Source organism: Populus euphratica, unplaced genomic scaffold (assembly GCF_000495115.2).
Source record: "Populus euphratica unplaced genomic scaffold, PopEup_1.0 scaffold258.1, whole genome shotgun sequence".
NCBI classification, from domain to species: domain Eukaryota; kingdom Viridiplantae; phylum Streptophyta; class Magnoliopsida; order Malpighiales; family Salicaceae; genus Populus; species Populus euphratica.
Genome location: NW_011500138.1, coordinates 215,537 through 239,233, shown reverse-complemented (window position 1 = coordinate 239,233; position 23,697 = coordinate 215,537). Strand labels below are relative to the sequence as shown.

The 23,697-nt window shown below is 31.1% G+C and overlaps 3 protein-coding genes across 4 annotated transcripts; all 3 read left to right on the top strand.

Moving 5' to 3' along the window:
- The first annotated feature begins 1,219 nt into the window (after positions 1-1,219).
- Positions 1,220-4,278, top strand: LOC105110562 (uncharacterized protein At3g27210). 2 transcript variants are annotated; one of them, XM_011005639.1, is made up of 3 exons: positions 1,220-1,582; positions 3,149-3,229; positions 3,533-4,278. In XM_011005639.1, the coding sequence occupies exons 1-3, from the start codon at positions 1,426-1,428 to the stop codon at positions 4,003-4,005; spliced, it is 711 nt and encodes a 236-aa protein (XP_011003941.1). In that variant the 5' UTR covers positions 1,220-1,425; the 3' UTR covers positions 4,006-4,278. The 2 variants fall into 2 exon arrangements, with proteins under 2 accessions (XP_011003941.1, XP_011003939.1); XM_011005637.1 differs by having other exon boundaries at positions 1,221-1,591.
- Positions 4,279-14,701: 10,423 nt separating this feature from the next.
- MPL1 (Myzus persicae-induced lipase 1) lies at positions 14,702-20,056 on the top strand. The gene is made up of 9 exons (XM_011005636.1): positions 14,702-15,074; positions 15,177-15,287; positions 17,806-17,946; positions 18,276-18,386; positions 18,630-18,770; positions 18,900-18,940; positions 19,034-19,113; positions 19,282-19,377; positions 19,525-20,056. The coding sequence occupies exons 1-9, from the start codon at positions 14,901-14,903 to the stop codon at positions 19,845-19,847; spliced, it is 1,218 nt and encodes a 405-aa protein (XP_011003938.1). The 5' UTR covers positions 14,702-14,900; the 3' UTR covers positions 19,848-20,056.
- A 629-nt stretch (positions 20,057-20,685) lies between these two features.
- LOC105110560 (Cupredoxin superfamily protein) lies at positions 20,686-21,424 on the top strand. The gene is made up of 2 exons (XM_011005635.1): positions 20,686-20,949; positions 21,026-21,424. Exons 1-2 carry the CDS (start codon positions 20,790-20,792, stop codon positions 21,376-21,378), a joined length of 513 nt encoding a protein of 170 aa, XP_011003937.1. The 5' UTR covers positions 20,686-20,789; the 3' UTR covers positions 21,379-21,424.
- The last annotated feature ends 2,273 nt before the right edge of the window (positions 21,425-23,697 follow it).

Below are 23,697 nucleotides of genomic sequence, written 5' to 3'. Positions count from 1 at the left end.
CCACTTTAATGGACCGTCCAGGCTCTAATAATTCATACAGAGGTCCCTGTGATTGTTCTTGAAGAAATAAAAAATTTGATTTTTTTTTTTCTACTTCTTCCCGATGGCCCTCATCGAGAAATGAAAGGATTCCATTAATTACTTCTCGATTCCTCCTGATGGTCAAACTTCACTCATCGTGTATATATACAAAATCTAAAGAATCATGATCCAACGTGAAAAAGAAAACATATCCATGTCATTTTTATTTATTTATTTATGAAAATAATTCATATCTTTAACTTCCCTCTATATTTGCAATTTTATTTTAGTTTTAATTGGATAGCTACAATTTTAATTAAGGCATCCATAACAAAGTATGTTAATTATGATAATACTCCATATCTTTAGTAATATTTTTATTATTTTGCAAATATTTCAGGAATCAAAGAAGATCTTATATAACAAATAAAAAAGAAGAAGATAATTTTCCATGTATACAAACGTTAGTGAGGGGCAAAAATAATAAATTAGTGATAATATAAGATATTTTTATGAATAATAATAAAAAACACCCACACATAATAATTTCTTCAATGAAATTCATCCATCCATGCATCCACGCAAATATACTGGATCCTTTCGAATCATCTTAGGGACTCTATCTCGTCCTCCTCGAGGCATAATTCCTCGCACATTCAAAGCTATTCCCCATTTCCAAAATAAAATATATTTTTTTTTAATTCTTTCCTCCATTTTCCAGTTACCTAAATATCCTTAAATAACCCTACAGAAAACGTAAATGAAAATGAAAGGGAGTATTTAATGATGTGTTTTAAAAATATTTTTTTAAAAGTTAATTTTTTAATTTTAAATTAATATATTTTTAATTTTTTTAAATTATTTTAATTTGCTGATTTTAAAAATAATTTTTTAAAAATAAAAAATATTATTAATATAATTTTTAAAATAAAAAATATTTTAAAAAATAATCACATCAAAAATAAAATGGCACACCGGAAACACAAGGGACCAATCAAAATCCAAATCTATCCATTATTATTTATTAAATATTTAATAGTCATCGATAAGGGGAAAAAAAACCACTTCTCATCACTTCGGCACCTCCTCTTGTGATTCATTGATTTCAGAGTTTAAAACCTATTTACGTGGACCCACACCACATACTTTTATTTATTTATTTATTTATTTATTTTTACTCCTATACACTTATTACATGCGTACAAATCCCTCCCCAGCTATACTTCCCTCTGGAGGTCTCTCCCTCTCTCTCTCTCTCTGATTTCTTTTCTTTCTTTTGAAGCCATATTTCCAGTCGCCTCTCCTTTACAATAACTCCAAAATCCGTTTCTCTCTCTCTCTCTCTCCCTCCCCCTGAAGGAATTAATAAAGGGATGAAGGTGGTGTTTTAGAGAAGGAGAAAATATGGGTTCTTGTGCTTCAGTTCATAACGCTACTGCACCGGAGTCAGCCATGAAACTAGGAGTGTCATTTAGCTCTAAAAAAGACAAGCTTGTGATTCCTAAGTCACCAATCAATGATAATATACAGTCCACTGCGAACCCTCTAATCAAGAATTTTGGAGACTTTGGTATGCTTCTTTTCAATGATTTTTTCCAAATCTTTGGTTTATCTCTACCAGTTGTGAACTGGGTTGCTGTTTTTCTTTTTAGTGACGTCTTGATGATAGAAGTACTGTTTTTTGAAGCTCTTTTTTTTTTTTTTGGTGATAGTGCGATCTGAAATGAGTGGTGGTGGGGCTTGTAGAGTTAATCTAGATATATGACCATAGACTTTGAAGATGTCAGAAAGTAAAAAGAAGTTTCATGTTTTTCTTTTTTTTTCCTAGCTGTAAGTGCTTGGTGACATCTTTCAAGATTGTGTCTTTTTTTTTTTGGTGGTTTTTCTGTTTGTAGTATGCGTAGGATTGTATGTGTGTTTCATTATAAGGTTGAAGATTTTGGTTTATTTATTTAAAGGGAGGTGTATTGAGTTCTCTGTTGCTGTATTGGTTCTGGTGATTTATGTTGATGGGTTATATTTTCTCATGTAAAAGAAGATAGGTGCTTTGGGACTAATCTAAGATGATCAAAGAAATGAATGAAGCTATGGTTACTATATTGGGTTGCTGCTTAAAAATTGAAGTTTATATGACTGCAGGGTGGTATGGCCTAATTAAGTTTTTTTTAATTATTATTAAAATAGAAGTTCCTTTCTGTTGAATTTTCAAAATGGAGTGCATTAGCTGGTAGCCTGCAAGAATGGAAATGGTTTGTTTTATGCAAGGAATTTATATTATTAGTGATATTTGTTCAGTCTGGAGGATAAAAGCTGAGGTTCTCCATGAGGAGATTTTTTTATTTCTTATTGGTTATAACAAGAGGAATGGCGGAGTACGAGTAAGATTAATTTCCTTGCTTAAATCTGGTAATATATTAATGTTTTAATTTTTAGTGCCCTTCGAGGTAAGTTATCCCAGTGAGAAATCATTTTTAGGCAGATGAGTTTTTATCAATAACATATTTAATATATTTGACTTATTCGTGAGTATTGCCATGGCATCTTGAAACTATGCAGTATGGTGGGACCATTTTTTATCACTACATTGAAATCTTTGTGTCGTATGGAAGATGGTAAAGAATTTTCTGAAAGGTTTGGAGTGTGAATGGATGTCACAATCGGTTCGACGTGTTAGTTTTGTTATAAATGCCACTGCTGGTATCTTAAATTCGGATACAATAATTTGAGGGAAACTGAGGCTGGTAGGGAATTGCACAGGAACTCCAAGAAAGATGTAAATTGAGATAAACATAGAATTTGATTTGGTCCAAGTGCTCTTCAGTAGTGGTTGTGTTGCTGATTAGTTGAGCTCTCTGTGTTTTGTCTTCCTCAGCTGGAGGCCTGGTAATGTTTTGGTAAAACTGTCTGTCCTATGTTGGTTATTTATGGGTCTACAGATTCGACTTCTATGGAATTGTGACATTATTGGATATTAGATAAATAATTGCTTCTGTGGTGGACTACTTTCATAATTTATTGATAAGCATTACAGATCTAAGAATGATACAATTATGTTATTCTAATTTAATTGCAAGTCTCTGTGCCTTCCTGGCAGTTGAAGTTGATGCATGTTCATTGTACTTCGCAGGTAGTAAAGAAGAAACATTTTTTGATTCTCGAGCCTGGTTAGACTCGGACTGTGAAGATGATTTCTACAGTGTGAATGGAGGTAAGACTTAATTTTCTTTGGGTTTTCTTGCATGTCTTGTAGAGACATTACGGCCTTATATTGCAATTTGAACTATCCGAGTAGCTTTACTGCTAAGTAGTTGGTTCGTAGGCTCTGTAACTGATTGCATAGATATGAAACACCACCAATCAGGATTTTTAATGTTGTCTCTTGTTAGGTAGGCAATTCTGCTCTGCTCTTTCATTTCATTTACTTTGAAACGCTACCAATTCTTGATGGTATCTATGTTAGATGTGCAGAAATGGTTGCTGGTGTTAATTCCGTGATTTTTTGTTATTGCAGATTTTACTCCTTCCCGTGGCAATACCCCAGTCCACCATAATTTCTCTGCTGGGACCCCTCAAGCCAACAAAAACCCTTTGGAGGGCAGGCCTCCTGGTTCTGAACTCGAACCATCTCCAACTGGGAAGAAGAGATTATCTGAACTTTTCAAAGATAGGATTAGAGAAGACCGAGATGTAGATGACCTACAAACTTCAGGCTCAGGCGACCAAAACATTGCCAATGGGAAGATGGCTGCCAATGGGAAGATGGAAGTCAAGCAAACCATACTCGACGTCCTTCCCAAATCTGCCAATGCTACCCCTTATCTCTCTGGAACTAATTCTGTCTGTAGTAGTGAAAGGACTGCCAATGGAGATGCCCTAATTGAGAAGGAGAAATCATTTAAATCTAGTCCATGTTGCATCCCGAGCTTGATTTTTTGCCGTAGTTTTAGTGAAAGAAAGAAGAAAAGCCAAGCCATAGCTGTATGATAAAACTTATTTTCCAGCGTGCCTATTATGTTGTATATGGGGAAAGCCAGTATCTGAAATATCTTGAGGTCACAAGTTTTGTGGTTAAAAAAGAAAAAGGGGCCATAAGCTATAACTGCCCAACTTCAATATTATTGTATTCCGTAGAGGGCAACTTTGTTTCATCGACCAAGGACATGTATAAAGCAACAGCGGAGATTGTGTATTATCTGACTCTTTTATTTTACTCTCAATCAACAATAATATGAAATTAGTCTTCCAAGTTCTCAAGAATCTGATTCATCTCCATAGGGAATCTAGTGGTGGGTAGATATTATCTCTATTTATCCTTGCTTTGCCACTGTATTATCTGTCATCTGCATGCTCATTTCCATAAGCAGTTGCACATTTTGATCGGTCGCATTTTCTCCTTTCTCGTATGCTTCAAGGGATGCCTCCATAAAGATAGTCCTGGAGTAAGGGTGTGTTTAGGAGCAGATAGGATCCTTTCTCCCTTCCCATACGCATACGGAAAAGTGAAGTTGCCTGTGCTGTCGAGACTCAGAACAGTCCAAGAACCAAGATCAAAGGACATGCTTACCCGATCAATCCAAGCTTTGACTCTCCTAAAATGATTAGTTTTACTTCTACTTTTCAAAAAACGCTGAATTGTCTGGCACAATCAATGGTGCACGAGAAACTGTATTCCAATTAATAACCATGAACAATGCATGCATCCATGCATGAACAAGTTCAAAATGTAAACCGTAGGTGACAGGAGACATGCGGAATACACAACATGCTGCTACAAGAGAATAGGTTTTGCTTTCTTTCACGGGGGTTCTTATTTTCTTATAGCGTAATGAAATTTGATGTGATTTTATTTCGGTCAAAGAGATCGTAAGAATGCAGTGGCTAGATGAACGCTCAAGAGTCTCTTGATGAAGTCAAAGTTAGGCAAGGGGATGCGATGATTGAGCACAAAAAAGAATTTGATCTTCAGCTATTAGGTAGTGGAAGACCAGAAATTTCAATCCTGGGAAGGCCTATAAGTGATCAATGATGATTGGTTTGGGATCAAGTTGCTGAAGGATTGATAGCCACCTTGCTGTAATGCGTCTCCTTTGTCATTTTGGCTCATTATGGTAGGCGTACAGATCTTCCATTTGAAAGACCGAATTGCCTCAATTATAACGAGGGCATGTGTTTTTTATTCCAGTAGTCAAAGGTTTTGGTGTGATTTCTTTACCACTTATTTAGTGGGTTGTATTTGATTAATATTTTATTATAAAAAAAAGATGTAAAAAAAAAAATTAATATATTTGATTGGAGAGAGAAGATAAAATTATATTTTTAAATAATTATAAATGATTTTTTGTCTTCTTAAAACAACAACAAAAACAATAATAATATATGTATATCTTTATTTTTTTATTTTAAAAAAGTAATTAAACAATAAGAATATCTTTATTTTTTTTTATTTTAAAAAAGTAATTAAACAGTACTATTAATTTGAACCATTGTTTATACCTAACCTTAATAATTAGATACGTTGAACAAATACGGTTTTGTTGTGACTTGGAGCAATGCCATGACTTGTTTCGGATAAGAACAAGCTAAAAATAGATGAGAGCAAGCAGTAGATTGAAATTTACATTCTCCTTGTTTTTTTTTTTTTAAGTTTGCTTAGGACTCGGGATTATTATCGAAACTCAAAGTATGAAAGAATTCTTGATAGTCTAGGATTGGATAGGTGCCACACATTTCTTCTCGAGTTTATTAATTTAATATATTTTAAAAAAATAAAATAACAATTCGAGTTATAAATTCTATTAAATCTAATAAAATAATCTCATTTACTTATATAATAAAAAAACAATAACATTAAATGGATCAAATTTTAGAATAAAAAATGATAATGATGATTAGAAAACAAAATCTATAAAACTAAATTCCAAGATAATTCAATATTAAAATATGAGATTGAAAAAAACAAATAAAAAATGACTAAACAAAGAGTTGTAAGTTAATTCGAGTTAGTATAATAAACTCACAACTTGGATTAATTTTTAATATGTTTTATGAATTGCAAGCATTGTGGTGAAGTCAGATTAATCTCATAAAAAAATTAAAAAATATAACAATAATCAATTCCTAACAATTCAAATATAAATGGATGAAATTGTATAAAAAATCAACAAAAAACTTATGAAATTCTTAAACTATATTTTATTTAATAATATATATAAAAAATAGACACTTAAAGAATTGATGTTAACTTAATATGTTTTATGAATTGCAAGCATTGTTTTATAAACAAAAATTTATTATGGTATTAAAAGCAAATCTTAAATGAAACAATTAAACAAAGTCTCTTATATGATTGAAAAATTATTGATAAATATGATAAATTAATCTTAAAAATATAAAATCTATGTTAAAAAAATTCTTATAAAAACTTATAATATTATTTAAAAAACTTGACAAAATTAAATAATAAAAATAATAAAAATTAAAAATTAATTTAGACATAAAGTCTGGGTGGCTTAAATCACTTAGCATTTAAAATAAAGTATTGACTTGTGGGATTTTTTTTTAGTTATTATAAACTCTTTTTTATTACTAAATTTTATGGTAACATAATATTTTCAAATACTCTTAAAAATTAAAGACAAAAAAAAGTGAGCCAATGTATTATTTAATGAATTTGAAATTGTAAGAAAACCTTTTGCACTCTTGACTTAGGCTTGGGTTGGTAATGACGTTTCAATCTCATTAAAAGCCCAAAAAAAAGATAGGGGTACACGTTAGCTTCCTAAAAAAGAATTAACCATAAAAAATATAGAAAAACATAAAGTTTATGAAAAACAAAAAAATAAAAAATGAATAAACAATGAAGAAAAAAAAGAAGGAAAAAAACCTAATCGAATCTGCTGCACCATTGAAGCCACAGAAAATTCCTCCGTCTCCTCAATCACGCGGAATTGTGGTTCCTTTACAACAAATATTATTTATAAATAAATCATGAACATTAAATAAAAAATTTGAAAGGGCGCCCTCAACAAGAATCGCATGAGAGCCGTCCAAACCGAGAAAAACTCGTCTTCTTCTTCCTTGAACACTCAGCCACGAGTACTTTGATGTTTAATTACGCTGAATTTATTTTATAACCGATTTATTTATTTATTATTATTATTTTGATTTACATGAGTGTTCGGGTCAGCTTGTGTGCATCATGATTAATCTCATGATTTACTAAACATCTTGCAAGTCTAGTGAGCAGGTAAGACATCACGGGGGTGATAGACATGTACAATGAGGCTTGAACTCACGTGCAGAGAAAGAGAACAAATCCCTCTTACCACTGGGCTAACACCTCAAGTGCTATTTATTTATTTATTATTAATATAGATGATCGCTTTAGTTTGTATATATCTTAACTAATGTTATAGACTCTAAAATTAATTATCATATAAGTTTTCAGTGGCACTGAGATTTATCAAAATTCAAATTTGTGATCTCTAAAAAGTAAACCTAAAATATAACCGATTAAACTACATCTTCAGAATTAAAATAGGCAAAATATCTCTTGCTACAATACAATACATTATCTAAAATTTATAATTAGGCCACCATAAGATTTTTCCATCTTAAAAGCCAGTTTTTTGAATTGTTTTTACTAAAAAATATTTAGAAATATTATATAAACTCATTTGTAATTGAAAAATATCTAAAAATTTAGTGTAAAAATTAAAACTCAATCTAATTCCAGAAACTTTACTAGACAAAATTTACATGGTTAGATAACTAAATAATATATTAATGGAATTTTTTTTTTTTGGTTAAGAAGAGCCCGTTAACACTAAAAACAATTATTTTATGGCCGGAACTGTTGTTAACTAGTGATTTTCTTTTATCTCATTATAATACGGTGATTTTCTCTTTGATTTCTTATATTAAGGACTAAAAATTAAAGGAAAAAAACTCTTAGACCAAACTGAACTTTGCTTCAGAATATTAGATTGATCATTATGTTTTTTTGCCTTTAACACTTTGGTCCCTTGTCTTTAAATTTGTCTTTTGTTACTAATATTTGTCAAATTCATCATCAATTAAAGTTTAGAATGATAAATGTTTTTAAAAAATAAAACTACAGAACAAAAAAAAAGTGCTACAGTGATTGTCCTAGATGTTTTAGTATATGTTGTAATTATAATTATAATAGAATTAGATACCAAAATTAAGAGTCCTAACACCTAACCTAGTAGAGAAGTAGCTTACATTATAATTGTAAAACTAGCGGGTTGACTGGAAAAGAATCGTCTTTCTCAGTAATGAATTGGCTGCCAGATTTAGGTTCCAGGAGGCTATAACTATTGTCTTAACCATAATCTAACTTTGTTCATCCATTCTCATGTGAGCTTTTATTTCTCTATTTTTTTTCCAGAAATTCAGCTTAATATTTCAGTTAAAAACCAAAGGTTTTGGATTTTGAGGGTCAAACCGCATTATCAAATAAAGTTTATGTCAAACATAACACAGTTATATGTACTATTATTTTTCATGAGTGATTGCACCTTGTGGTACAGAAAAATATTAGGCCCGACTGATTTATTATAGTTGTATCATCTTTAAGTATTTATACGCAGGAAATAAAGGAGAAGTGAAAAAGACAAGCTTAGTCTTATATTTAGTGGTTCTATAGAAAAGAAATACGATATTCAAATTTATTAGCATGATACACTACCAGAAAATTGTCTAATACCAATAGATTATTCAAAGAATATTTTCTATTGGTAGTTTCAATCATTATATCAACAGAATATTTCAGTTAAAAATTCCTTATTATAATAGTAATGAAATTATTTTCATTAATAAATACCAACATAATAAAATAATTACAAAATAAAAGGATTTTTGTCGTGACTCCATACACCAAATTATATGTCATCAGTGATCAGCAGAATTGCCAAGAATATATTATATTAGTAAATCTAAAAGTATTTTAACCTCTCTCTCTCTCTCCTATTTTGTCAAAAATCTAAGTCTCTTGATTACAAATTTTGGCCACCCAACATTTTATATTATATTTTCAACATCTATAAATAAAAATAGCAGTCTCTTCCTTATATTTTGGCACAAATCTAAGTTCCTTTATTACAAATTTTGGCTACCCAACATTTTATAGTTTCAACATTATTGTCTTGATATAATTTTCTCTAAATATTCATTACACTAAATAAGCATACCTACTTATTTATGTTTTAAGTTAATGTATTATTGTTTTTTTTTTTGTATTTATAGTTTAGTATGGTTGTATATTTTACTGTTTTACAATCTTTTTATTAAAATTAAAGTTTGATTTCTATTTTAGGTTTTGTCTGTAATTAGAGTAAATTTGAAGCTAGTTGTAATTTGATATAATTTATTTTCATTTTATAAACTATATGTGTTATAATGAAATAAATATGGATTGTTTAATAGGTAACAATAATATCTTGTCAATTTTATTATTAAGATAAAAATCTTGGAGTAATTAATTTTTTATATAATTGATAACAATTAAATGATATTAATTTATATTGAATAAGTTTGAATTGAACAAATGATAGATTATTAGTTGAGTTATCGATTACTAACCATTCATTGGATTTATTTAGTTAATATTTTTATATATCATTACATTTGTTATATAAAAATAATTATTGTTTATTAGATTATGAATTAATTTTTAATTATCAAAGTTAATTTTTGAACTGATTGTTGTATTATTAATAAATGTTATCATCATTAATTCATATAGGTAAGTAATAAATGATTGTTCGTGGATGAATTTAAATTCACCTTAGAGGTTGTATAAAAAAGATTATTGCTGAGGATTTTATTAATTTTACACTTTCAAATTTAAAGAATATTAGTGAAGATAGAATTAGATGTTCATGTCTGAAGTTTTTATAAAAAAGTCCTTCCGACCAAATGGTATGACGATGCATTTGTTTTTAAAGAATTCATTGAGAAATACTTATGTTGATTTACATACGGAGAACCCTATGTTAACAAAGATTGTTGGCTCCACATCTACTTCTAACAACATACATAAAATTATTGATGATAATAATAATAATTATAAGAATATGATGATGGATATAATAAGAACAACTCATGGTTATTTAGGTAAAGGTTTATGTATAGATGAAGAACTAAATGTAATAGGTTTTTTTATTTATTTTTTAAAATATGATAAACTATTATAGAATAGGTGTATAAATAACAATAAATTATTGGTCAATGCATGAGTATTTACCATAAAATCAGATTATGGTATAATGAAATCAATTATGATAGCATTATCAAATAGGCAAAAAGTATTTTAACTGAAAGGAATAAGTTAAAAGAAAACTAACTTCTATGCTGAAAAATCTATTATAAAACCTCTTTAATCTAAGATACCAAAAAAAATTATATATGCCTAAATTTTTTCATAATGTACTATGGTGAGGATGTAAATTTAACCGAGTGCAAAACCTATAGATATGATCGGTATAAACCCAATATAGGTAAGGGAAGGATACTTATAGCATATAAAAAGATGAGATTATTTCTAATTATTCATAGGTTATAAAGATTATTTATGTCTTGGAAGGCATCCAAGCACATAACATAATATCATTTTCATGATACGAGTAATGAAGTAATAGTACATCCTTTTGATGGTAAACCTTGAAAGCAGTTTAATAAAATGCATCTTCGGTTTCTAATGAAACCATGCAACATATTTCTTGGTTTATGAATAAACGAGTTTACTTCATTTGTGTTCTTTGTGGACCCTATTTTTATTGGCCAGTCATACCAATAATTCACATCTTACCCTCGAGGATGTGTATGAGATTGAAACTCATGTTCTTATCTACAATAATATCTAGTCCTTATAATCCAGGTAAAAATATAAATATTTGTTTTTAATCATTGACTGATTAGTTGAAACAGTTATGATCATTTGAGGCTTTGATATATGATGTATCAAAAAAACATAATTTTCAAATAAAAAAAGCTTTAATGTAAACTATAAATGATTTTTCTGTATATATAATGATTTTAAGATGGACTACATATGAAAAACTAGTCTATTCATATTATATGAAAAACAATAAGGCTTCTACCTTAACAAATGGTTGTAAAGTTTCTTTTTTTTTTTTCCTCTTAAGATTCTTGTTAAGTTATAATCAATACAAAAAAAAAATAGAAAGGACCTTTTAGAAGGTAAAATTGAAAGGGATGATGCACCATCAATACTACTAGGTTAAGTATTGTATGATGTATTATCATAGTATAAGAAGTGACTGAGTAAAACAAATAATTTCTTTGGAATTTTCTTATTATAAGACAAATGTCCTTCACTATACTTTAAATGTCATGCATATTAAGAAGAATGTGTTTGAAAATATTTTTGACACTACCATGAATATTAAAACAAACTAAAAGATAAATAAAAGCTAGAATAGATATAGCTTCTTCTTCTTTTTTTGTGATCATTAGAATATGAAATTGCTTAACGATGAGGTATATATTACCAAACCCAAAATAGGATATAATTAGACTCCTGATTCCATCTAAATTTTTTTCTTGCTTTTGCCAAAATACTAGTTTTTTTGCTGGTATTATTATTATTATTATTATTATTATACTTTGAAAAGAAAAAAAAGATGAATTTGAAGAATAACTTGGAAATGCGTTAAGGCATATATAATTATTATTATCCTTTTTTTTATATATAAGGAAATTTATTGGAGCCAAAGAAATACTTTCTCTAACTTCTACTTGCTTCGCTATTAATTTCATTGCCTTACAAAGCATATTAGTCCACAAAAATCATTTGAGAGCTATAGCGACACCTAGAGAATGGATCTCCTGTATTTATGCTAAAGATATCAAAGTCAAATAGTTTATGGAAAATATCTGTATCTTTGTTTTTTAACAATAAAATACAACATTTGTATGAATGACCAAAGTTTTAATTCAAATACTAAGAATGATTGATAGTGATAATAAACTTTCAATGGGTTATTTGTATAATATTATTCATTATGTTATGGAAGAAATATGGAGGAGGTATCAAAATATAAAAATTAGCGTGCAACCTTTCATTATAATCAATATATAGAAAACTATATAGAAAACTTTCTAAGAATAAATTTTGACTAAATATTCGCTTTGAATATGATGTAAGCCTAATGAAAACATATGAGAATACTATACATGGGTTTTTGGATATGATTAAGAAACATGCATATAAAAATCAAACACTGCAAAGCAAGGTTATAATTGAGATGAAATTATTTAAGATTACAGAACATGATTTTGATTAAGAATCTATGATAAATAATCACACTCTTATACATTCAAGTATATTATTATCTTTTTACATTCAAAGTATTTTAAAAACAAACCAACTATTATCATTGATATAATCCTACTTGTTAAATTTTTATATACGAATGATGGATGGTATATGAAAGTTGTGCTCTAAATCTATGAAATTGGTTATACGAATTTTAAGTTAAACTTATACTTTTTTATTTTATGAAATAAATTAAAGTATTTTTAATCATATCCACTCTAAAAAGAGAAATTGGTTGGAACATAAAATGTATAATGATTTTGTTTACTCGTATTATAATTTGAAATTGAAACAAAGCTAATTTTTTTCTAATTTCTTAGATATTATTTTATGTAGTTAAGTAGCATCAATAATATAATTAGGGATGACAATGGATACTTATAAATTGAATTTCTTGATATCTATATTTTATCAATTATTTATCTAGTGAAAAATTTAGATATTCATAAACTATTCATCTAGTTTCCAGTATCCAATAGCTATACATTATCTATTATTATTTATTAATCAATAAAATACAATATATATATATATATATATATCAAATTGTATTAAAAAATTAAATATTCTAAAAATATATTTATTTAATATAAATATATATTTCGGGTTATGTTGAATTTGAAAAATACACACTTATTCAGGTTGAGTCAGGTTAGTATTAATTGGGATTGAATTAAATTATCATCCCTAAATACATTACTTACATAATGTTTTCCTAGTGTATCTATTAACCCTTTTTAATGTTTATTTACATCAATTAAGCCTTTCTAGTGTTTATCTAACACTTATTATATATCTATGTTTGAAAATAATAGAATGTACAATACTTAAATTATATTTTACTAGTCTATCTATAAGAGTATATTATTATTTTATTCCTATATTTCTAATAAAATAATTAGCTAGTCCCATATTAAAAAAAAAAGCTGATATCAAGTCTCTGTATTTTTATATTTCATTGTAACATGGTCCTTGTGTTGATTTTCCATCACAATAAAATGGTATTTTTTTTTAAGTATCCCTTTGAAAACCAATTTCCCAATCTTAAGTACTACATCTAAATTAAAAGTGCATTTAAAAATACTAGCTTAGAAATTTTAAAAAGAAATTAACATTCAGCTTTGGTCAATGGCCTAACTTATGCTTTTCAGAAATTGAGGGACTAATTTACAAAATCATAAAAAAATAGGAGTAAATTATAAACTACTCCATGAATTAAGTATTACCGTCTTAACCTGGAAACAATAGAGGACCACCGTAAAGGCACCATGTATTAGACAGCAGTGGGAAACACCCAAATAGTCAAAGCCCAACTTTCAGAATGGAATAATATCGATAGCCTGGCCTGGGGAGCCCAACTTTCCAAGTGAAATGATAGAATAGGCAGCAGGGGCTCGTCCTTTGCACATGATCTGTTTCCATCTTTCCCTCAGATCCCTTTTTCCCTTACTGGACACCACCATCATTTCTCCTTCTACCCTCAAGGTGGTGTGGTACTGTGCTGGTTAGTTTTCCAATGCACTTCTAATTTGCAGAAATTTCTTGGCACATGACAGTGACACTACTATGGAGAAGAAGCCCTGTTACTGACGTATTCTATGCATTTGGGTGCTTGAAATGGCATCATTAATTTCTGTATCTTGTATCCCTATCCATTTCCTGCTATATGCTCCTGAGCACTGAGGTTTAGATCGGGGGAAGTATACATGTGTGCAGTATAGATTTTAGCTTTGGAGTATATATATATAGATCATGCATATGATTTGTTGCTTAAAGCTCATTTCCACCTAGATTGGAAACACCACTAACACTTGTTGGTTAACATCTTGGTTGTCAATTTAGATATGGCTGACCATCAAATCCAAATATTTTGAATTTAACGTGTTTATTACAATCACACGTGCATACTTCCCCGATCTCATCCATGAACGGATAGCCAGACACGCAACTGAAAATGATATGGAGTAGTTCACATGTATGCTATGCACTCTTCTGTTTTGATCATGATCAAAGCTTATGAAATTCCCGCCTTCCAATAAACAACTTCTAAATTCACGATTTGGCCTTTTCAGAATGTAGAAAACCCCATGAGCTCTCACATATCTCTACGTGGGACCCTAGAATTTTTATGGTTATATACGTAAAGTAAAATAAAATGCCCTCAAAACCTCTTTTGCTTTCACAGGGCGGTGGAGATATGATATTTAGGATTAATTTTGTGTTTTATTGCATATATATAGTCGATGAATCAGGATATCAAAGTTTGTTCATGATAAGAAGGAGAAAAAAACCTTGAGGTGTCCCACAACATCTACTCCCTCGTCATGGCATATATATAACGTGAAAAAAGACCTTACTTTATGCCAAAAATCTCACCAGTCAGTTAGGCCCATGAAATGAAACCCCTTTTCCCATTTTGGAGTGCCTCCTTTTCTTCTCTTATATATAAAGCCAAGTTTCCTTCTAACACTCTCCACTCTCGCGCATCACATAGCCACCAATCAAAGGCATCTAAGTTATGGCTCTCCAAGCCTTTTCGGTCCTAGTAACCATGATCATGGCTATAGCCCATCGTGCATATGGCTCCGGCCGTGGTTCTACGGGCCTAGTCAGTGGTTTCATAGATCCACCAATAGTTGGTATATGCTCTACTTCGGTGATAATTCATGGGTACAAATGCCAGGAGATTGATGTAAGAGCTCATACTTTATTTTAACTATTTATTTGGTCAAGCGTGTTAATATGTTATGCAAATAAAAGTGTGCTAATATGGGAATCCTGTGGGTGTTTTCAGGTCAAAACTCAAGATGGATTTATACTTAACATGCAGCGAATACCAGAAGGCCGTGCTGGTGGTGGTGACACCAAGAGACAGCCAGTCTTGATACAGCATGGTGTCCTTGTAGTAAGTGCTTTTATACCAGTCACGAATTTATTTCAGTATGAAAGTGTGTCCCTGAAACATAGATTGGTCTTTTTTCTAGTAATGTCAAAAGGAAAGGAAGAAGAAGAAGAAGAAGATGAAACACATAAAAAGACGAAAAAGATAAAAATATATTATAGTTGAAATGAATAGAGTTTGAATGTGAACATCACTAAAGCTAGCTTAGCTAACTTTAAAAAGCTGACAAAAAGAGTTCATCAGTAGTACCAGTCAGTGCCAGATTGTGCGGTAGCTAGCTAGATGCTAGTAAATTAAGTTCTTTTCGATCATTCCAAATGAGTGTCATGCGCTCATTTTGTGTGCGATATACTTCCGAAAATGGTGATGTCTGAGCTATCTCATGGTTCACGGGCGTTGAAATAAATCTAAATTATAAAAAGCCAACAAGGAAGGAATCATCTGCAAAGAATAAGCTTTGTTTACGCACCATAAATCACTCGGTAACTTTTTCCTCCTTTTCTTTTTCCTGTTAAATTGTGGAAAGTGGCATTTCTCATGTTCTTTCGATGTTTACCCTCACTCGAGGTTTGAAATGTGAGATGGTAGCTTCAAGTCTCAAGTACTGTTATCATGCTAGCTGCCCTAGGAGGTTTGATGGATTCATATGAAAGTCAATTTCGGTTTTTAAAAAATAAAGAAAAAACTTGATTCTTTTTATTCTAGTTAAAAACCCAAGTTAATTTGTCCTTCTGTCAAAATTAATTGATTTTTTTTCTTTTTAAAATGATAATATTTTAACTTTTTATTTATTTATTTAACTTTGATAATTGTGCTGGGTTGATTTTTGGAATGGATTTAATAATTATGTTTCAAAGGGCACATGCATTTATAACCTATCACCTTGTATCCATTTCAAAAAAGTATTCTCATGAGAGCATGGTCAATTAATTAAGCATGATTTCCGTGAAATCAGATATTAAGTCAGATTACTAATCATTTTGTTGCTGCTGTTTAGATGGCATATCCTCTAGAAATCACAATCAATAGGCTATGCCTTTTATTTTATTTTATTTTATTTATTTATTTATTTATTGGTGATGTTCCCTCTCTTTCAAGTAAGGTGCAAAGTATAATTAGCTAGCTGAGAGTAGGGTCCTCTTCCCAGACAAAATTTCATGTTCGAGCTACTTTTTTCATGGTAAAAAGAAAAAAGAAAGTAATGTGCAAAATATAAGTCAAAAGGTGGCCATAACTTCTCGAATGGTTATGTAAAAGATGACAAGTGCACGCTCGCAAGCATTAATCATAACTCCCATCTCCTCTTCGTTTTGTGTATGTTGTGAAAGATCTACAGGCGTGTCAAATAGAGTGGAGAAATGGGAAAAAAATGGAACACGAAAACGTTTCACGAGATATGCAAATTATATGCCTGTTTTTATTACAAGCTTTTTTATTTATTTATTTATTTTGAATCGGATTAAGTAAATTAATATTCATTAAGTTGTGCTATCCATGCCTGAACCTGACTACATATGAATATTTTATATCTTAACTCAAACAGATCGGATTTTAGGTTTTTATTGAGCATCCATAACTCAAATCTAACCCAAACCGGAAATATGAACTCAAATGCTATAAGTTATCATTATTTAATATATAATTAGTTTGTTATATATGTAATTTTTTAAAATTTAAAATTTATTTATTTATTTTGAATCGGATTAAGTAAATTAATATTTACACATAACTTGAAAGCTGATTATTTTACCTTCGAGCTCTGCATCAATATGATTGGATTAAAAAATTCCCTTCTTATTTGGGTCGAGGTTGGTATCCTCAAATTGAATGAAATTATTATCTCTATATATAATATATAATAGGATAGTACAATGGTATAGCCGGCCTCTTCTATTATATGATAATAAATAAATTGAAATTCAAATCCAAAGAATATATGACTAAAATTAAACTCTGTGCGTGCGTGTGTGTGTGTGTTTTACCTCTGGTTAGTACTCCAGGTAATGAGCTTCTCTTTTTCTAGTTTACTCTTTCGTTTATGGGACTGACTCGTTGATCACAAGGTGACATTTAATTTTCCAAGGCATTCAGATTTTGTGTTGTCCTTATCCTTGGTATATATTCTTACCGAAGCATGATGGAAGGTCTCACGAGCCCACAAAACCATGCATCGTTTCAGGCTCAGAATTCTACATCTCCATCTCGCCCTCCTCCTGTGAGGGCCATGAGGGCCACCTGCAGCGCATGCATGACTCCTTTTGTCTGGATCCTAACGTGGGCTAGGCATTGCCCCAGAAAACACTGAGACAGGCTCCGATATGAGCTCTAATTTTGTCTGCCTGTGGGCTAGGGACTATAACGATGCTAAACATGTCGCTTGTCTTACTTCAGCTTTATTTCTCATGTCAAACTCATAATTAGCACTTGTAAAGACAAGTCAGGATACAATATTTTATGCTATAATTCTAATTTATGTGACATTATAATGATATTTTGTGCTTGTTTTCAATTTATGGTGCAGGATGGAATGACATGGCTTCTGAACCCACCGGAACAAAATTTGCCATTGATTTTAGCTGATAAAGGATTTGATGTATGGATTGCTAATGCTAGAGGCACCCGATATAGCTGTCGACATACCTCCCTTCAACCATATGAACCGGTTCTCTCTCTTTCTTCTTAGAATAATCTCTACTATTTACATCACAAAAGTCTTGGTACAAGTTGGTAACACTACCAAAGCCTTATGACAAACGAAAAACAGTACTATAATGGTAGTACTTGTACTTTTGTGTTGTAATTGCATGATCCATCCACTATTGTTTGGTCATCTTGTTGCAGCTTAAATAGGTATACATGGAAGGCAGCTTCCCTACCTTTTGCGACCACTTCTTGATCAATATTTATGGCCTAATGTTTTGTTAACAACGCTGTTAAGAGTTTTTGTTCATTATTAATAAGTTTTTTTCTGGATCTAATCAATTATGGCAGGGTTTCTGGAATTGGTCATGGGATGAATTGGTGGTCTTTGATCTTCCAGCTGTTTTTGACTATGTGTACAGCCAAACTGGGCAGAAGGCACATTACGTGGGTCATTCCCTGGTATGCATTATGTCATGCACCACTCAATACATAGATTATCACTTATCTTTTAACAGATTGTGCAATTTTCAAACCAGAGAAAGAAATTATTAGTTCCTGCAATAGCAAGTTTTTCTTATGATAATATTTGTCTGAAAAAAACCAGTACATACACGAACAATTGTTAATTAATGTATCCCAAAACTGATTCCCGTTTCTGGTATATTGTCCCAATGATCTGAGATTAACAGTTCTTCTTGACAGGGAACCTTGACAGCTTTAGCATCCTTCTCAGAAGGTTTACTAGTTGACAAACTGAAATCAGCAGTGTTGTTGAGCCCTATTGCTTACTTGGGCCATATGAACTCTGCACTTGATGTTGCTGCTGCTAAAGCCTTTGTTGAGGTATGTAATAACTAAGGTTGCAGTAGCTATACACACACACAATTCATGGAGCACTCCTTAATTTCTAATATTTAACATGAATACGCATACCATATAGTCTGAACAAAGTTATGTCTCTGCTACCAACAGATCACTACCCTATTCGGTATGGCTGAGTTCAATCCTAAAGGGTAAGGAAAAAGACTTAGAATTCATTATCAGGAAGCAATTTTGTCCAACTTAAAAAGATCTAAAATCCTTCATTTGGTTTATTTTCTTTACAGGGAGCCGGTGGCGAACTTTCTCAGAGCTCTTTGTGGTTATCCAGGAGTTGATTGCTATGATCTATTGACCTCAATTAGTGGTATAGTTTTGTTTATCAATTATTGCCGCAGCCAAATAGATACATGCTGTCTATACTTCCCTCCGCAAAATAACTACCCTACCTGCATAATCTCATGTTGAAAGATGGCATGCATTTCCTTTTTCAATCATATTAACTATGTGCATGCTTCATTTCTGTGAATTCAAGGCAAGAACTGTTGCCTTAATGCTTCCACGGTTGATCTCTTCTTGAAGAACGAGCCTCAATCCACTTCGACCAAGAACATGGTGCACCTGGCTCAAAGTAAGTTAGCCACCCCTTCCTACCTGCTTACTAACTGTAACTAATATGGAGTTAATTATCGTTTATTTTGTTTCAAATGAAAACTGCTATAGTAACCAACGAAACCCATGTGATCAACAAAATTGTTTTGATGAAATGAACTTGCAGCTGTTCGTGATGGCGTTCTAGCAAAATACAACTATGGAAATCCTGATTTCAATATGATGCACTACGGAGAAGCCAAACCACCGATTTATAACCTCTCCAACATCCCCCATGACCTACCTCTCTTCATCAGCTACGGAGGGCAAGATGCACTATCCGATGTTCGCGACGTTGAGCTCTTACTTGACAGCCTTAAGTTCCACGATGTCGACAAACTTACAATTCAATACATCAAGGATTACGCTCATGCCGATTTCATCATGGGAGTAACTGCCAAGGACATTGTGTATAATCAAGTTGTTTCATTTTTCAACCATCAACACTAATTATTTTTCAAAGAGGTCCTTATAATCTTATATTAATTACTTGGTGATAAATCTTACCATAATCCTAAAGTAGTAATTATCTGCAGGGTGTCATGTTATAAATATATGCACACGAGCCATTAGGGCAATGAGCAATGTAAGCTGTCTGTTCAATGAAACTGATTAAACCGAAAACTTGATTTGATTATATGATACATAGTTTTTAATCATCTTTCATAATTCAACTATGTCATGGCTAATCTCCAATCGAAAAGGAGATAATCAATTAGCAAACTGCCTTGATTTAGCTGTTGAGTACTGGTAAACTGCATGTCAGAGTAGATCCTGCAAGTAATTCCCTAATTTGTCGTACTCTTTAATTATCACAGAAATCTTTAGTCACAAATTAGCTATATACTTGTGGTAATGATTACATACAACCTACCACTTACTTCCTTCTTGTGTAGGAGACTTTATTATATATAATTATTCTGTAATTACATGCATGTGAGCTTCTAGACAAGCCCCCATCACTGAATATGATGACAACAGTTATAGCTTAGTTTCAACGTAAAGCTTTTGTGACCTTTAACCAACTAGATTTTGCTTTAAGGGTAATCCAAATACTGAAACATAATACTTTGATCTTCATAGACATTAAATTTGTCCCTGTTATGTTTCACAATTACACATATGCCAATGCTAGATGTTTTTTATAGCACCAGTCGCCAGGTCTCATTTGCTTGCATCTATAGGGACAATACAGTACATTGTAGCTTTGAATTCTTGATATTCATATAGTGAAAATTACAGATTAAATCTTATCGTAACATAGGAGGGATCAGGAATTGAAAAGCAACGGTAGGGACAGTTGGGATTTCGGTAGGTCTCTCCCACTATATATGTGCGCTATGAATACATGAATGTTATACCAGAAAGCCCAAGAGATTGAAGAGAGTAACAATGGAGCACAGAGTTTGTCTGGTGATGGTTTTTGTTGCTTTGATCACCAAAGAAGCAATGGCAGCTCAACATGTTGTTGGGGGGAGCCAAGGTTGGGAAGAATCTACAGACTTCAGCTCATGGGCTTCAGGTCAAAAATTCAAGGTTGGCGATCAACTAGGTATGTCTCTTCTTCTATGAACAAACTATACATGTATAATTCCATCATTACATGGTTACTATTTTTCTTTGGATAGTTTTCAAGTACACATCAGGGCTACACAGCGTGGTTGAACTTGGCGGCGAGAGTGCCTACAAGAGTTGTGACCTTGGTACTGCGTTAAACTCAATGAATACTGGCAATGATGTTGTGAAACTGAACAAACCTGGAACACGTTACTTCGCCTGTGGTACTTTAGGCCACTGTGGCCAAGGCATGAAAGTGAAGATTACGGTAGAATCCGGGACTGCTCCGTCTACCCCAGAATCATCGTCTTCGTCTTCATCTTCATCTCCCGCAGCTTCCTCTGCATCCCCCATGCACAGTTATTTTGCTGCATTTGTTCTTCTCACAGCGTTGGTGGCCACCAGTTTGCTATACATGTTTTGAACATGCATATGTGATATGAGAGGTTCAAGTATTCAATAGTTCCTATCTCTGTCATGTGATTTTGTATGCTTATTTTTTGTGGGGGTAAATATGTACGGTGTGAAAATTGTTCCTTTTTTTTTTTCCCTGAGAGGAGTATATTTTTACTTTTAAAAATAAAGCGATTAATTTGGGATTCATCTGTGGGGTTTTCATTAAGAGTTTCGTAGGTGGAAATGCAATTTCGGCAATTATATTGGTTACTTTAAAAAAATGTTTATCGAAACTCATTAAAAACTATATATCATGATACCCATGCTGTGCCAAAGGGATTTTTTTAACTAAACTTTTTGCAAGAACAACTTATTTTATAAATAGAAAAAAAAAAAAGGTGATAATGTCCCATGCAATTTTAAAAAAATTCAAATCAAATTACGCCAGATTTGTCATTGTCCATGGTTGACCGATGGAGTCTCTAAACCAAGCTCCCTAGCTAGAGCTCCGTTTGGTCCTGCTATGCTTAAATTAAAGCAATTTTTGGTAACTTTAAAAAGTAGAATTAACTAGGGATTGCAATGGTGGTTGAATTTCTTGGTATCAGTAGTCTATTTGTTATTTTTGTGGTAAAAAATTAAGATATTTATAAAATATTCATCTATTATTCAATAAATATTCATTATTTACTATTATTTTTTAATAACATAAAATAGCTAATATATATATATATATATATATATATGAAGTATGTATATTTATAGTGAATGATAAATATTATTAGTGTGTGTGTGTGTTTTATATATAAATATTAGTTTGATAAGTATTTTGAAAAGCAAATTGAACTATAAAAATAAACACTCTCTCTTGGTTTTCCAAAATTCCTTCTCACAATTATTTGTTAATCTTTAGGCCACATTTATGTTATGATAATAATAATGTGAAAATCATACTAATTATATGTTTGATTGAAAATAAATTTTAAACTGATTTTATACATAGATCATATCAATAAACCTGAAGAATTTCATAACTCGAGAAAAAGCAAGTGAAGACTTAGTTTATATATATATATATATATACTAGATTGATTGCCCGCGCTTTGCTGCGGGCGATTTTAGGTTATGAATAAAAATACAGTTTTTTTACTGAATAAAAATAACATCCATGAAAAATAATAATTGTTAGGCAATGATAAAAAAACTGCAGGCAGGTATAATATTAAAGGTTTGATAATATAGATAAAGTTATAAATAACAATAAAATGCAAATAAGTTGATAGATTGTTGGGCACTGAAAGGACAATATTGTTTGTAAATTATATTAAAATTATAGAGGCAGCAATTATCTTATTGTTTTGAAAAATTATAATTCAAGTCATTAGTAGAGAAATTGGTAGTGCTAGGAAAAAAATAAAATAAATTATGTCAAAAAAGATAGAAAAGGATGTGTGAAAGGAGTGTGCTGCAAACATGTGTAACATAAAATAACATAGAAGAATAACTTGTAAAATAAAAGAAAAAAAGTTTGCTATAATTTGACTTGATTCTTTAGCTAATGTCCTTTTTTTTTTACATGTTAAATAGCTTCCACAAAAATATTTTTGGTTTTTATGAAATTTAAGGTTGAAAATTCGGTCCATATTTATGAATTATATAAAGTTAAATGTGTGGATGAGGCAAGAAAATAAAATTTTAGCATATTTATTTTTTTACATATTTTATTGTTACACATCTTATTTTTATCGTTACACTAATATGTGTTGACGAAATTAAATCACATGACCGCTAATAAAGATAAGAAGAAAAAAAAGCAAAGAACAACATAACAACCATTGCCAGAACATGAAAAACCTTTAAATCCAAGATCACAAAGATCCGAATCGACAATGAACATAATTCCAACAAAGACAAATTGACATAACCCAAAAGAGCGTATTACGCTAGAAAAAAATCAATAGCACAGTCAAAGCAAAGAAAAGTTGATAGAAAAGAGCAAAATGCAAGTTGCACATGTAAGAACATCGACAACATGTTTATGAGCCAAACTAAAGCTTTCAAACATAACGAACTAATGATAGAAAAGAAAAAAAATAAACACATTGTAGTGTCCCTGCACTTTGGTGCGGGTGATCTTAGGTTACGTGTATGGAGACGTAATTTTTTTGCAAGAATGAAAATAACATCTGTTGGAAAGAAGTGATTGCTAGGTAATGATGAAGAGAATTGAAGCCAAGTCTAGTATGAAAGCTTTGATAATATAGATTAAGTTATAAACAACATTAAAAGTGAAAATAAGCTAGCAGATTGTTGAGCACTTAAAGGATATTGTTGTTTGCAAATTATA